Genomic DNA, 16,463 nt, shown 5'->3' with positions numbered 1-16,463 from the left:
TTGTTCCCGACACAGTATGCAGCCCAATGCAAATTCTGTATTCAATTAGGTACACTCTGCCATATCATTGTGGACTGCAGGATAAACCCCGACCTGCCACCCCTTCCAAATGCTTTTTCCCCTGAGCAGTGAGAGATACTGCTGACTAGTGGTCGCCTAGAGAACCAAGCACTCCTTGTAACTCGAGCTACAATGGCACGGTCAACACATGGCTTCCTGAACTAAGGATCTACTCCTACCTTAACAGCTCAATAAATGTTTTATCTCTCTCTCTCTCTCTTTCCCAACAAACTGGTGCTGGGCTGAAATGCATTTTAGCCCTGCTTGTCCAATATACGTAGCAGCCCCACAGCCCAACATACCCTTGTGACAAGGTCACCACTAAAACTAAAGAAGCAAGGCACTCCTACAGTTTGGCACACTAGATGTGCGGCACAAAACATTTATTAAAAAACAATAAAAACCAGCTGTTCGTTGGCTCTGTCAAGTTGCACACTGCAGCCTGTGTCAGGTAGGAACAAAGATAAACAATGATGCACTGGTCGCAGGCCAGAACCAGCGCAGAACATGCCTGTTAGCTATTGTCGCTGCACAGGCAGATAATGGGACTCCTGGCCTCACTGCACTTGTAGAATTCCCAGCCAGGCTGGCACACCGCTGCGAGGACCCCTCCAACATGGGGGGTAGTCACCATTAAACCTGCAAACCAAATTGCAAAAAAACACTGCTCTGTTGAATTGCAGTTTGTGGGACTATAGGTCAAATCTTGCATGAAATGTCCCATAAATCAGCTAACGCAGCATGCGAAGAAAGAGTTCACAGCTTATGAACAAATCACAGTTTTAAAGGGCTGCTGAAGAGCTTTTCAAAAAAAATTTTGTTGGGAACATTAGTTCATAGTTTCCTTCATGCTGAATTAGAAAAACATGTTTACTTCACGTGTAAATACACCCAAACCACCTTTTTTTGCCAAAACATACTACCCCTGCCCGAGGGCGTGAGCCAGAGCCCTGGCTGACTTTCGTGATTGGCTGGCGGTAAATGACATTATACTTGGAAGTGCTGGCACTGCGGTGATTGCACGGCCTGAAGAGCTCATTTTGTTCCCATCCAGATAGGGGCCAGAAAGTCTTCTGGGGAATGGAAGACGCACACAATATTTCATTAGAATACGGGAGCGGGGAGTAAACAAACGCAACAGGACGAGCTTTAGAAAGGGGTTTTCCCAACGACTTGCAGCCGACTTCGGTTTTTTCGCTGTAGGGGACCTATGCAGATATCGGATCATACTTTTACTACCAGCGCTAATCACAATTCCTAGCAAAATTTCTCAACACACCATCATCCCCTTTCTCACGAGTGTAACTTTGCCTTTACATTTGGGCAGGCGGCAACAACTTGTGTGCAGCGGCCTGCATCGATTCATGTGCGTAGATAGCAGTGATGCAGCTGCCGGTCGTGGCTCACGCAGAGGTGCTGCTACCAGGTCGCTCCGTGGCCGGTCAGCGCAGAAAACGTTAGGCTTGGCATTGCATCACATACGCAGTTTTAAAATAGGGGAACTGAGCATTGGGGGTCCCCCAAAAGTTAAGAGATCGCAAATGCAACATGCTCGTGCGATGAGTTTTAGAAGAGCGTAGTCCCTAACAGCTCGTTGCCGGCTTGAGGTCCTCATATGTTGGGAACTTAAGGCTTTGCATCGAGGCAGATATTTGGTCGCTATGATCACTACATTGCGAATGACAATCCCTAACACTAATCCCTAACCACAACATCATCCCCTTTTTCGCATGTGGAACTTTATTTTCATGGTGACTGCCAATTCACGGTGATTGTCATTTTCACGGTGCTGTATTGAATTTGTGCGCAAATAGCGCCATCCTTCAGCCCTTCGCCTCATCACGTCCTCAGGCATCGGCTCAGCCAGGTGCTGATGCCAGCGGTGCTGGGTCGCTCCCCAGCCTCCGCGGCTGCCGGCCCGTCGGTGTACAGAAGTGTAGGCTTAGTTTCGCAGCACAAATTTGATCACCGCTTTCAAAATCACCTCGGATGACAATCCCTAGCACAAATTTTCACCACACCATCATCCACTCTCTTGCACATTTACCTTCTTTTTCGCGATTGCTTTGATTCTGGACAGCAGCTACAAGCAGTTGCTGCTGCGGCCTGTGCACTTCGTAGGCTGTACGGGCATGCACAGCTGGCGTTGTGCGTAGTGCTTCCGCGTGCAGAAAATGTTTCATGCTCTCCAGCTGAATTCATCCCTTGCTAACAACGTGCAAAATCTACATACTTACCTAGCTATTGTCATAGCCCACAATGTTGATCGGGAAAGCAAGCAAGACATTTGGGGGGCCTACAGCGCTGTGTTCCCCTAAATATTTTAAACCCGTTATAATAATAATGGATCAGGAACGTGGGGAACCACCATATTTGTTTGAGCCCGTCGCTTTGCCTACGAGCACAGGGCACCCGACGACACGTGTCTGGCCCGGACTACCGGTGAAGGCAATGCAGTAACCACGGGCGCTCGGGTAGGAAATCTCCAGTATCTAGAGGTCATCTTAGAGAATCACTTGAAAACACAGTAGCATTATTGCTAAAAATTCACGCCGAGGGACTCAAGACAATAGATATCAATAAAGTTTACATTACATGCCTGCAGGAAGATGAAAAAAAAAAAAAAAAAAATTGGCACCAATGCAAGCTGTGAATGTGGTTGGAAAGCAAAGCTGTAAATGGCACCCACAACGATTACCCATGCGACGTCACTTAAATTCACTCACGTCGCTTTACAAATATTGAAACCAGAGAGAAGTGAAATACACTTAACCACACCCTCTATTGCTTCAAAGAGATATTCTTGGCAAGGTTAAATTAATGCATGATGCATGAACGGTGGTTGGTTGAGTTGCATTGGTGTAGCACATGAGTGGAAACTGTCTTTTATAAAATCAAAGCTCAAACCCGGTGTTAGACGATCTCACTTCTCCGTCTCTGCCGTCGCAGGCGGAGGCGACAAGATCAGCGGCAGAGACGGAGGAGGAGCAGAAGGTGGAGGAGGAAGAAATACTTCTTTTCAGATTTCTGAACGGCCCAGAGTGGGACCAGGGGAGTGGTTCACTCTTCACTGTAGCCCATATTCAGTCCACGCCGTATGTGTTCTGTCCACCAGCTGAAGCTGGGTAGGCAGAGAGGGGCTGGACAGCAGCATCTCCCATTGCTCTTGTTTGGTAGCTGACGGAAAGAGGGGAAGGGTGCTCAGGGCTAAAGTCGCACAGCCCGATTATGTTTTAGATGTAGATGTGCTTGGTGAGTGCATCACTTGTCTCCCCCTTCTCCGCGTGGGCTCGTAGCTAAATCGGTAAGACAACAAGCTCTGGCTCTGCTACTCTATTAGTTCCAGGTTCGAATACTGGTGGTGCCAGTAAATTCTTTTATTTGTTCGCGGGAGTTTTTTGTTGACACTAACGGTTGCGAAAGAACCCTTGGGGGGTAGAGGTAAAAAGCTTTGCTATAAAACAACGAAGCGGCGGCACACGTCGCTGGCCGCTTTCCTAATGCAACGCTACTTCTGGTGGCTGCCTCTTGGTTTCTCACTCTTCCGGTGGTGCGGAAGTGAGTAGTGGGCCCTGGTCAACTTTACAAACGAATACCACTGTCCTGAAGCTAAAAACGCAGAAAGAAAGTTTACAAGCATAAAACTGACCAATGCATTAATTGTAAGAAACAAATTTTCACCCGATTTTAAAGCACTCCAGTAGCCCTTTAAAGGGAAACTGAAGTAATCATTGTCCGATTACCGTATTTACTTGCGTAATGAACCCACTCGCGTAATGAACCCTCCCCCCACTTTCCTTGTTGAGAATTTACTTTTTTGTCACTTTGAATAAAAAATGCAGCGGAAATATGTTTTTATTTCAGCATGGTTGCTGATGCTGTAAGCGATCGCCGTAACTTGCTATCGCGCTACAGTACGTGCAGAAATGCCAGAAACGCATTCCAAGAAAAAGAAATCTGAAGCGTAGCCGGAGATGAGAGCGCGAATGCCGTGGCTTAGAATTGAAAAATTGCGCGCTTGTGGTGCGCCACCTGTCGAATGCAAAACAAACCTTCTTGCACCATAAAAACGTTGCGGTGTGCGAACAAAGCACAAAACGTACTCCGCACTCCTTCCCTGCACTTTGCTGTTTGGGCTGGTTCTGCCGGCGTACGAACAAATCACTAAATGTACTCCGCACTCCTCTGCTCTTGCTGTTACACGATTTCGCCATTACGCTACGTGGTTTTGTTGTTCAGCTATGTTCCAACCTTTTTTTGTGTTCCTGGTGCGCGACATTTTAAACTACGGTGGTGGAGCATGCGGTGCACATGGAAATGGCACAGCTGTGTGGCACTTCAGTGTTGACCGAGTGAGTGTAGGCTACGGGCGAAAACGAGAGGTTTTCGGGCGGTGAACAGGGGTCGCCATGTGTTTCGCGGGCCCAAAGAAGGGAAGTTTGCTGGTGTCAGGAAAGAAATTTTGGAGTGCCTTGACAGCACGGAAGACGGTGCCGACAACAAAGTGCGGCCACAAGCGAATTCAGTGAGGAGGGAAACTCCATAGCGAAGGGGGACGATGGCGAGTTGCGAATAAAATATAAATTTCCTTACATAATTACCTACGTGTTTTTACGAAAATGGTAAGGCTCTGACAGCACTTCTCTTAGCAACTTTATTGTATGAAATTTCAACTTTTAAAAATCTATTGCAATTTTTTTCCCACATAATGAACCCTCCCCCCCCCCCAATTAATGCAGAATTTTCTGGAAAAAAAGTGGGTTCGTTACGCGAGTAAATACGGTACTTGTGCAGGTGAAAGTCTGGAGTCCCTAGGCAATGTATTGACCACTCTGGGTACATTTAACTATTTCGCTACCGCCAGAAAATTGACCAATTTTTAGGGGTCCAAGAAAACACTTTTTTCCTGCTAAAAAAATTGGTTAGGCACTAATTACAGGAACACAAAATGCAGATTATTTAACGGCCTTTCCAATAATACCAGTTTTTTTAAGTTTTTCTATATCATAGTTGTGAAAAAAAAATATCAAAATCAAAATATTTGTTAAGTTGTCGAAAAAAATGATAAGAAAGGAGTTGTGTATATCAAACCACCGGTAGTAGAAAAAAATTAGAATATACATTTTGCAAGGAAACATTTCAAAAACATGCCCTAGAAAAAATGTCGACTTGCGCAGAACAGTTTGTCAGATATAAAAAAAAAATGTTAGCATGCACGGTGCTCGTGTCATGCGGTGAAGCCCAACCTCCAATTCAAAATGTGAAATTTCGGGTGGTTCTCTGGAATAAATCTGGCGGTTTGACATTATCAGAGGCACCAATTTGCCCCCACATAATGTAAAAACATCTTGTCAATGACTGACTTTGCATTTACAGCGAGCGCAATATTTGGGACAAGCACGTGATGCGGAAAAAAACATGCATGAAGTTGAAAACGGAACGCCGTGGTTGATGTTTGTTGACGTTCACGGTCAGTTATCTCTCAAAACATAAAGCTGAGCTTTATTATCATCTTCTTACTTGCAATTGTAGCCTTGCTCGCAAAAATGAGGTACGATGCGCTAGAATCGTGCCCTGCGATCTTTGGCCGAGTCGCAGTTGCGCGATGAAAAAATCAGCACAACGAGCCTCCTCTATTGCAGCGCCACCTAACAGTTTTCAAATGAAACAGTACAAAAACTTATCGGAGACTCCGTCCGAATAGACAGTTCAACTAAGCAGCAACATTAGACACCCGGATATACCCTCGCATGGAAACGAAACTGGAAGGCGAACAGCTGGCAGTGTAATGCTGATTTGAAGCGCTGTCCTCGGCGGAACAGATACAGTAAAACCTTGTTACAGGAGACACTGTTACAAGAGACACTTGGTTATAAGAGACATTTGAATGAAGGCGGTTTGGTTGGTTTTCCCATGTTCGCCATGTTAGCAACATCGCATACAAGAGACCTTGGCTACAAGAGACACGTTTCTAGGGACCCTTGAGTGTCCCTTGTAACGAGGTTTTACTGTATCTGGCGACTGGGTGTGATCTTTTGACTTGCAACTGAAGTTCTTATCGCAGAAATCGGGTTAGGGTAGGGGGAAATCAGGAGCGGCGTGCTTTGTTCGAGGATCAGTCGCGGACGCTCCAGGCGCCATGGCAGGTAGCCTTGAAGTTGGGTAACTGCGTAGTAGCGCTAAATATGAATTTTGCGATGCAGAAACGAAACCGAAAATGTTGTAAACTGTTCGCGAATGGTCCTGAAGTAAGTAGAACTACCACAGAACTTATAACAACGTGCAGAAAGGCAATAAAACTGCCTAAAATCATAAAGTAGCTTTGCAACCAGGCACTGCTTGACATTTTCAGCCGATTTCTGGGATTATTACTGTCAGAGCGCGAACCTGACGATTGAAAATCGTTTGCTGGTTCACCATTCACGCCCTGATAGCAAAAAACAAACGCTGATGCAGAGTAATTACGAGTGGCACGCATTCTTCATTGGTAGCAGTGACGCACGATGACCACGCCCCTTTTCCACACCCAGGTGATCCAAAAGCGTGTCAAAAATCCTGTTTTTCTTGCAAAAATGAACACAAAGCTGATTTTGAAAGGCCATTTTCTCATCTAACTCCGAACAGCTTTACTTGTTCGAGCAACAGCTGGAACGCTATGAAAAGGCGCTCCCAAAGTATCGATCAAATTGATCGATTTTGAATAGGCGCGGTAGCGAAAGAGTTAAGAGAATTTATTTTGTAGAAAAATCAATTTGAAAGTGCTGTTCTTTTTTCTGCATCCTCTTTGCCGATTTCCTATACCATTTACTATGACGCTTATACTCTAGCGATAGCTTGACTGCACCTACTGCGGGGCTCACCGAACCGCCAATGGGTCACCAGAACTGAATTGAGAAGTGAAAACTGATCTGTGAAAACATTTCTGCCTTGAAGAATGTGGCTCCATTTTATTAGCTTGTAGAGTGACTAAGCTTAGCAAAGTCGATGAAGTCAAAATAACTTTACACAAGCACTTATGCAAACCATATATTGGTGTTAGTACAACGCTTCGCTGATCTCAGTTTGCTGGAGTTGTAACTGCGTATGCCTGTGCAACTAGCACGCTTGTAGAAAATCTAAGGCCAATTAAAGGCAGGAGAAGAGACAGCAAATTTAGTCTCGGCAATAAGGAATCAAAATCAACCAAAGCTTTTATTGTAGACAGTAAAATCAAGGTACGAGAAGCACTCTTGTGCCAGGTGAACAAGCCCACTGGCCACAGCACACCACACATTTGTGTTCACTTTTGCTGCCTGAAGAAACACAGTCACTGGTGATCAGATATTTGTGGGGGCTAGGGAGAAGCTTTATCCAAGAAATGCTCAGCTTAGCTGCCCTGAGTGCTGCAATCCAACAAATAAACAGCAATGTACATGTCGGGATAGGCCTTTGAGAAGCATTCATACAGGTTATTGCTGTATTGCTGATCTGCTGGGCATGCTGTTGTAGCTCAGTGGTGCGAGGCACTTTGCAAGGGGGTCTCACTGTGCAGGTTCGAATCCCATGCAGGTTTCTTTCTTCTTTCCTTTTTTGAATTGGTCTACTGTTGGTTTTGCCTGCATATGCCTTTTATAACCCTGTGGGACCTACAGAGATTAGACAGACAAGCTCCAAATGTGCGAAGGACACCCCTCCCAGTACAGCATCTCTGGTGGCACGGAGGGCATTCAGCACTGCGGACGCCCGGGCTCATCCTTCACTGCACAAAACGATGCTTGCTAGAATTCGTGCTAGCAGGTTTATCCAGCCCATTTCTGAAGCCCAACATTGGAATAGCAAGTTGTGATGATTCCTAAGGTATCACTAGTGCACAATTACAGATAACGTTGTCAAACGAAACTGTGGTGAGGTATGAGCTGCCAAAGCTTTCAAATAAGGCAATGTTGTTGTCCTCATGGTCCCTTTAATCTTGCTTTCTGCATGACGTCAGGCTTACTTCGCCATATCTTCAAATGATACTTGGTTAAAAAGTAGCCAGAAAAGGATAAGCATTAGCCGATGGCTGGAAAGCATAGGGATAAGCCTTAGCCTTCAGCCCACGGCTCGACACCGGCAGATAAGACATACTGATGCACTTCTCCTCCTAATACATGCACGCGGTTGCAACTGCCAAGGTGGTGGTGGAAAATAGGCATCAAAGTGCAGCCATTAACACGAAGCCTCATGGCAGCAGGCCAAATTTGCACAGGCCCTTAGTTGCATCACGCACAATCTCTCTCTTTGTCTGTGAATCTTCAAACGCACTGGTCTCTCACTACAGAATAAAGGAGAACAGGTGAATTCTGCTGCCCAGAGAGGATACTGACATGCTGTTTCTCTTTTTTTTTTTAGTGCACAACACTCTGGCGGCCGCTACTGTGGTTTTACATCAGCGTTGGCGTCGTGAAAGTGTGAGGGGGAGGGCAGTATGGCGAGCCTGCACGAGACGCTCGTCAGCAGCGACGCTTCGTGATAGTGTGAGGGGGAGGCAGTGAGACTTCCTCCTTGTTGCGTGGCTCGTCCAAGCCACGTGAAATTTGCGTGGGAGGTTATTTACAAGGAGGAATCAACTTTTACTGAGCCCAAGAAATCGGTGGTGCGCGCTGGCACCAGACGGGGTGGTTCCCTAGTTACGGGACCCATATGTTCCCAGCAGCTCCTGGCCCCTGTCTGTCAGTGCGAGCTGAGTCGGCAGGGCGGGGCTGGTCAACAAGGTCTCCCATTGCTCAAGGGGTTGGGGATTGGGGGTGTTCTGGGGAAGGGAAGGAGGGGGGGTCTTGAGTTCTGTACACTCTGTCAAGATGTGTGGCAGGGTGCCCCTCTCTCTTTTGCAAAACGGACAGAGTGTATCGTGTTCCGCAGGGTACATGAGGTTCATCAGTACGGGATTTACAAAAACATGCTCGACGGCGGTGACACGCTGCGAGATAACGGCGGAGTAGCGCGCGCCACCGTGCGTTTGCTGATCACACGATCACTTCCCAAGATGCAGCAGCTATGTGCCATGACTGAGAAGACTGCAGTTTGCGGTGCGCACAAATTTCGCTTTAGGGAGTATAGTAATCGTCCGCCATTTTTTGCTTGGTACTTGCCTTTTGCAGCAGTGCCAACTTCTTAGGCGTTGTCGTCGACTCTAATTTTAAGTCTAATGAGCATGTGATTTCCATTGTTAAGAAGGCGTCCTTCAGTCTCAGAGTGTTGATTCACACACGCCCATACTTTCATGTCCAAACCCTTCGTAGCTTATATTTCGCGTTCGTTTACTGTCATTTGAACCACTGTATATCATTGGGGTAGCTCGTACACCACTCACCTGTCACCCCTCACTACATTACAGAAACAAGCAGTTCACGTTATCAACTCTGCTCCCCATGAATCACCATCATTTCGGTTACTTCAGAAACTCCGCATTTTGCTCCTAGCTCAAATTTATCGCTACAGCCTTGGTACTATGTTTTTTAAAATTCGTGATCATAAACTCGTAATAGACATATTTCCAGTTCGCTTAATTACTAATACGAATAACACGTGTTTTTCGAGCCAAAACAACCTTTTGCTCCAATGGATAACGTTCGAACCAATTATGGCTAACACACATTACAATTTTCTGCTATATTATTTGGGAATTCCTTGCCTACCAATATAAAAATAAAATCATTTTACAAGTTTAAAACTTTACTTAGGAACTACCTGCCTGAAGTCAAATTTTAATTTCCTTTTAGTGCAACATCTTGCTTGTGCTTGTATCTTGTTGACATTTCAGTTTACCTCAAAGATGTCACATATTGTTGCTGTATCTATGCTTTTGTGCAGTTTATGATTATCTGTCTATAGTTATGCTTAGTACTATAGTTACCTATGTACATGCTTTTCTTTTGCAATGTCACTCACATTCTTTACTTTGTGTATTTTCAATGCAGGTCCCACGTACGGCTTTGGCTTTGGGACCTTCGTCTGTACTACAACCCAGCTGTGAACACGTATAAATTACTGTAATAAACTTGAAAATTTCTGTGTTAGCCCTTCAGCAATAAGCATAACCTAAGGATGGTGCTGGCTGAGCTGAGATTCAAATGGAAGGTGAAGCAGGGATATATAAAAAAAAACTGCACTTTCCAGGAGAGGAACCCTTGGGAGGGTGTTCCTCTTGTTTTGCATGGAGGGAGGGTTGTCATTGTTAATAATTAGCACAAAATAGAAAAGAACCTACACTATTAGAACATGCATTTGAAGACCCAGGAAACGAAGGTTCAGTTTTGCCACAAGGCTTCTTGTAGAACCATTACAGCAGTGGACCATTTTGGGATGTTTTCTTCCTTTTTCCTTTTTGGTGTGTGCGGGCATGATTTGAGTGGGTAGACATCCCTTCAATGTTTTAGGTTACACAGCACTCATGCATGAAACTTCTTATTTTGTTCAGGGTATTTTTAATAAAGAACTAGTTTCAAACTTCAATGTACAATTTTCACCCTGTTGAACACACACCCACCCTGAGCACTTCAGTTTGGAGCAAATACCAAACAACCCGCTAAGTTGATTATGCAAACGATCTTGCTTTGATTTAGTGAAAATTCATTCGTCAACTTTTCAATTGCTGGCTCCACGTGTCATACGCATATGCATTCCCCAACATACGCATACCCAAAGTTCCTCCACGTACTCAATATTTCCGCCCATACTATGCAACCATTCCGCTGGTGCATCAAATGACCTAGAATGCCAACGTTGAAATGCCTTGCAGGCAACTTCTTTTGCAGCGAAACCTTGACACACGGATTCTATTTTTACCTCCACTTGAAAAACAGCAACCACAGCCAGGAACGCATGACCTCTCGCAAAAATGGCTACCAGAAATGGCTATTCACGATGACTGTAGTGTGGCTTCCAGTTGCCTCCCGCAAAGCACGAATAACTATGTCAGTCAATGTTATTACATGAAACAATCTGGCAGTGACCCTTAGTGTACGCCTATATTTCTCATCAAGCTGCATTGACAAATATCCAACCATGCTGATTGCCTGTTCGTGGCCAATCCCAAGGTAAAATGAGATTTATGGAGAAACTAGCATTCACTTCAACACGGCTGTGTGTAACTGCATTTTGAAATGGTCCATTTTGGAATATCAATTTCTGGCTAGTGTGTCCCCTCAGAAGTTAGTAGGTAATTAAAAGGTGAATACAGTCAAACCTAGGTATATATTAAAGCCACAGCTGCTGCCAAAAGCTTCAATAAATAACAATTTTTGCCAGTTTGATATTCATTACATCCCATTTCCATGGCAAGAAAACTGTGGTACCTGCAACCAACACCTCAGAACAAGGCTGAGGTGGGTTCAACACTCGGCTGCAGAAATTGTTTTTCTGGAGAAGGCAAAAAACAAAAATGCCCATTTGCACAAGGGTTTCGGTGCATGTTGAATATTATCTGGGTGGTTGCTGCTAAGACAGAAGACATTTTTTACAGCTTACCTGTTCATCGCAGCTACGATGCTTCGACAACGGTCCGGAGTGCCTGTGAAATGGTGCTCAGCTCCTCTTCGAGGTTGAGTATCATGCCTGAAGAGAAAGTGTCACGAAGCACACTTTGAACATTGCCAATAAACTCGTGCAATCAGTAGGTTTGTAGTCAAGGACACTCGATTCAGACATCAGGTTTTCCCCCAACAGTGGGACCAGTTACACAGCAAAGATTGCCATCTCTTCCCTGAGCTGTTTTGAAGCCGTGCCATCCTTCATGCTTTGTTTACGTGCCATAAAGCAGGGATTCCTGCCACTGGCCAGCTTTTTTTTAATTTTTTTGCACTCTTGGAAAAGCCAAGTGCCGTCCTTTCAATCTCTCCTTGCTGTCAAACCGAGATCTTTCGTTGGTGCTGTAGCCTGCAGCTCACCTATGTTACAATTTTTATCTGCGCGTATCTCTTTCTGTTTAAATGAAACTTGCAAAACACAGTCGCAAGTTAGGTACACACCTGGTGCACGAACAGTTTCACAAAAGCACTGGTAATAATGACAGTCACCTATGCGGTAACTTCACTACTAACACCAATCGCACAAAATCATCACTTTTCATAACTGCACTATGCCTGTATCCCTCCATTCCAGACGAGCTCGCAAAATCATAGTAAAACAGCTTGGTAAGGGATGCGAAACTTGGACACTGGTGGCGAGCTCATTTCAACTGTTTCATGAATAAATAGTGAACTGACTGGGTGTTTTTTTTACTGCGCAAAAAGTAAGGAACAAACCGTGAACAGCTCTCAGAATAGAATTTTTGCATTAACACTAAACTGCTTACACGCCACAAGGTTAAATCACATGTTTGTGCAAAACGTGGGTTAATTGCAACTTTTTTTTTCTACAATGAAATGTACCCGTCAATTGTGTCAGGCAAATTTTTTTTGCTGGGTTATAAAACTAACATACCAGTTTAAACACTCTTTTCTTCCTATATTTTGACAAACTGACATTCTGAGAGGCAGTGCTGACAAATCAGGACATTATTCTCATCGGAGATTGGGCTCTCTACAGTGCCCTCATAGTTTAAGGGATACAAAGCAAAAAATTAAGCATTGTGTAATCAATAATTTGCATCAAGTCGAGTACTAATAATCAACTGAATAAATTGCTTTGGATGGTTTAGGCGCATCAATGTGCCATTTCTCTTTGAACAATGTCCTCAGACAGGATTCGGTATCAAATGTAAGGGATCGTGGGACATACTGTGCCCAAGTCTCGGGGATGGCTCGACTAGTGGGATGAGACCCGACCAGGCTGAGGAGCTAATGGGGTTGCATGCTGTGGACAGCAAGATGACAGTGTGGTCACACCGAGTGAAAGAAGACGTTGGACAAGGGAGATTAATGAGAAACAAACTTCCGCACTCGCATCTTACTGTTAGCTTGAAGTCTAAAAAGCTACACCCCAGAGCTTTATAGCTAGAGCGACATACAGGAAAGGGATCAAATTGGGAGGCAGCACCCCATTCATATTGTGAGGGCGCCCTAATGTGAGGTGAGCGACTTACTAAAAAATACAGGAAGTGTGTTAACTTGGAAGGACAATCAACGTAGGAACAAGGTTCAATGGCTTCTATTTCAACCAACACAGCTCGCACCGCTCACAGCTCTTTTGGATTTTGTTCGACGACAGCAATAGTTTGTTAGTTTAGAAAGAAATAAACAAAGCTGTTTCTGGCAGATGGCCCATGTAAGTGTGGAAAGTGTCTTCCCAAAAACCAACATGGAGGTGGTTGCAAGAAAGGAAGCTAAACCTATTTGTGCATAAGTGCCACTCATTATTGCCCCTTAAAGGGACACGAAAGACACCATTCCCACGACTAGCAGTTGTTTAACAAGGCAGAAAATGCCAGAAACATGAAAACAGGCGACGCCGCCCCGTACGCTTTTGGGTACTACGGTTTGTGAGATTATGAAAGTTGTAAACAGCGGGAGCTCACTGGATAAGCATCTACAGATTTTTTCCTGGAATAAACAGTGCCAAGTGGTTGAGCACGTAAAAAAATGTAAATGAGAACTTTCTGTGAGCTGATGCAATTTAAAAAACACAGACTACAGCTTTATACATTGTGAGAAAGGCTGCTTCCCTCATGCTTCAGAGTCGGCCATCATGCTTTCAGTTTCGTCTTTGAAGAGCATTGGTGTGCAATTAGCCAAGTCAATAACCTACCACGGTGAATGCCCGACCTTCTGCAAGCAATAACCCCGGCAGGAAGCGACAAAAGGAACAAGATGCACTGCAGTGATTAAGCTACCCACCTGAGCTTCTAATCCCTTCTCCACGCATGGATGTTGCTATCGGTATAAAGCGTGCCCGCACCCAGTTCGAACCTTACCGCCCGTGAAAGGTTAGGGTACTTGCTGCAGAGGGTTATCCGAACGATCTGAACTTGTGCTTTTCCGTTCGGTGCGAGCTGCTGTTGGTGAACATTCTGTAAATCGTGTGCGCGAAGCTCTACCCTTGTTATGTTTGGGCCGGGCGGTGCCTCAGCCACGAAAACTATTTGAGACAGGTGCGAGAAGAGAGTGTGCATTTCACACCAGGTTGGCGCACAGCGAGACTGAAGAGGATATAAGATGGACATGATCGTCAGACGAGGTGAGATGAAGGCTCCCGCTTGAGCGCCACCTAACAGGGCAGTCGCGCTTGCACGATATTTGAAATGGCACTTGTCGCTGCTTCACTCCCGGTCGGCGCGACGGGGTCTGGGTGTCTGGTGCAGGCGGGCACACTGGCCGCTGGAGCGGTGAAAAGCACTTCTCGTTCCATCGGTGAAAAATCCTAAATGTCTAAGCCAGCCTCCTGGGCCAGAGAAACGTTGCTGTAGTCAGCCATGGCTTGGAGATGTAAAAGCTATCGTTGCAGCGTTTACGCCCTAGACCCCACCGGTGCTACCAGTGCTTCGCTCCTAGTCTGTGACGCAATGGCTACGTCACGAAAAAATGAAAGGGAAGCAAAAAATTCCAGCTTTGTTTGCTTATTTCTCAGCAAATAACGCATTGTTGCTCGTCAAAAAAAGCCGAGAGAGCTATGAAATGTATGATCTTCCAGTTAAAACAAAATTTCATTCAGCCTTTAGTGTCCTTTAAGGGTGTTCATGCGGTCAAAATGAAATGTAAGCTTATCTACTTTAGATCTTCCATCTTAGTTTCTTGAGCAGGATTAAACTGTTGAAGACCGTAACGTCGAGTTCAAATAATATTTGCCAAGCCAACGGCACGCAGTGCTCTCAATCGCAATGCCCCGATTGGCGAAATCCACACATTCCACTGCTTTCAGTTCATAAATGATATTGGTTTGTTCTGTTTGCCAGCATGGCTTGCTGTCACCACCATTTCATCATTAACGGGCCTTTTATCCGTCATTTGATGATAGGGAGCTCTACTCTGCATTCTGCAACAACCTCTATCACATAATCAATGTCAGAGTCATCACTCTCCTCTAATAATAGCAACATTTCGGCACATGTCATTATTTTTGCATTTTTTCTATGCATTCATGTTCCCCCTCTCAAAGAAATTCCTTGTCAAAACCCAGCCAATGTGCGAACAGCAATGCATTGGCACATGTGCTCCCCACTTCAGTGTCAAAGAAAAGCAACTCTTGCCACCTGGCACAAAAAAAGGGAATCGATGTACTGTATTTACTCGCATAATGAACCCACTTTTTTTCCAGAAAATTAGGCATGAATTTGGGGGGAGGGTTCATTATGCGAGAAAAAATTTCAACAGATTTTTAAAAGTTGAAATTTCATACAATGCTGCTAAGAGAAGGTGCTATCAGAGTCTTACCATTTTTGTAAAAACATGTAGGTAATCAAATTTCTTTTTTATTTCCAATATGCTAGTGGCCCCTACTCGCCATGGAGCTGTCCTCACTCAAATCGCTTGCGGCTTCACATTTGTTGTCGGCCCACAGCGCACCATCTTCCATGCCATCAAGTCACTCTAAAACTTTTTTCTCCCACACCGGGAAACTTCTCTTCTTTGGGGCCACGAAAAACACGGGGATCCCTGTCCATCGCCCAAAAACGTCTCGCACGCACTGGGTCAACACTGAAGTGCCGCCCAGCCACGCGGTTTCCATGTGCATCAACGCATGCTCCACTACCTTCAGTTTAAAACCAGCTGTGTATCTCACGTACTAGCCCATCAAACGGCGCGCTCCAGGAGCACAAAAAAAGGTCGGAACGCAGCTGAACAACAAAACCACGGAGCGTAATGGCGACATCGCGGAACAGCAAGAGCAGAGGAGTGCGGAGTACGTTTAGTGCTTTGTTCGCACGCCGCCAGAACCAGCCGGTAGAGCAAAGATCAAGGAAGGAGTGCGGAGTACATTTTGTGCTTTGTTCGCACGCCGCAACATTTTCATGGCGCAAGAAGGTCCGTTTTGTGTTCAGCAGGTGGCGCTATGGAAGCGCGCAATTTTTAAATTGTGAGCCACGGCATTCGCGCTTATGTCTCTGGCTACCATTGAGATATCTTTTTGTTGGAATGCGTTTTTAGCATTTCTGCGCGTACTGTAGCGTGACATCAAGTTGCTGCGATCGTTTACGGCATTAGCAACCATGCTGAGATAAAAGCATATTCTTGCTGCATTTTCTATTCAGTGACAAAAAAGTAAATTCTCAAGAAGAAAAGTGGGGGGAGGGTTCATTATGCGAGTGGGTTCATTACGCAAGTAAATACGGTAGCTTACTTTTCAAGACTAGCAGCACATGTACTGTTGGAAAAACAATAAGGCACTCACTTTAAACTACACTGCCTCCGTTCACTGAGAGAGCAGTGTGTCCAGAGATGTGCTCCACACTTATACGTCAAAATTGATGCGCGTTTATAAATGCAATCCCCAGCAAACGGGTTAACATT

At 45.1% G+C, this 16,463-nt stretch overlaps 1 protein-coding gene across 4 annotated transcripts in view; it reads right to left on the bottom strand.

The window, feature by feature from the left end:
* Positions 1 to 407: 407 nt before the first annotated feature.
* LOC144145752 (ragulator complex protein LAMTOR3-like) overlaps positions 408 to 16,463 on the bottom strand; it is a 40,343-nt gene continuing 24,287 nt past the window's right edge. For all 4 annotated transcript variants that reach the window (XM_077677483.1, XM_077677471.1, XM_077677475.1 and 1 more), the window contains 2 exons: positions 11,548 to 11,634; positions 408 to 699 (listed from right to left, as the gene is read on the bottom strand). In XM_077677483.1, coding sequence (XP_077533609.1) covers positions 11,561 to 11,634 — 74 coding nt within the window. In that variant the 3' untranslated portion in view covers positions 408 to 699; positions 11,548 to 11,560. The remainder of the gene's footprint in view (positions 700 to 11,547; positions 11,635 to 16,463) is intronic.

The sequence above is a fragment of the Haemaphysalis longicornis genome, unplaced genomic scaffold, assembly GCF_048455015.1.
Source record: "Haemaphysalis longicornis isolate Haplotype H1 unplaced genomic scaffold, Haemaphysalis longicornis Haplotype H1 scaffold_1, whole genome shotgun sequence".
In the NCBI taxonomy this organism is placed as follows: Eukaryota; Metazoa; Arthropoda; class Arachnida; order Ixodida; family Ixodidae; genus Haemaphysalis; species Haemaphysalis longicornis.
Note: the sequence above shows the minus strand (reverse complement) of the source record. Positions and strands in the feature narration are given on the sequence as shown.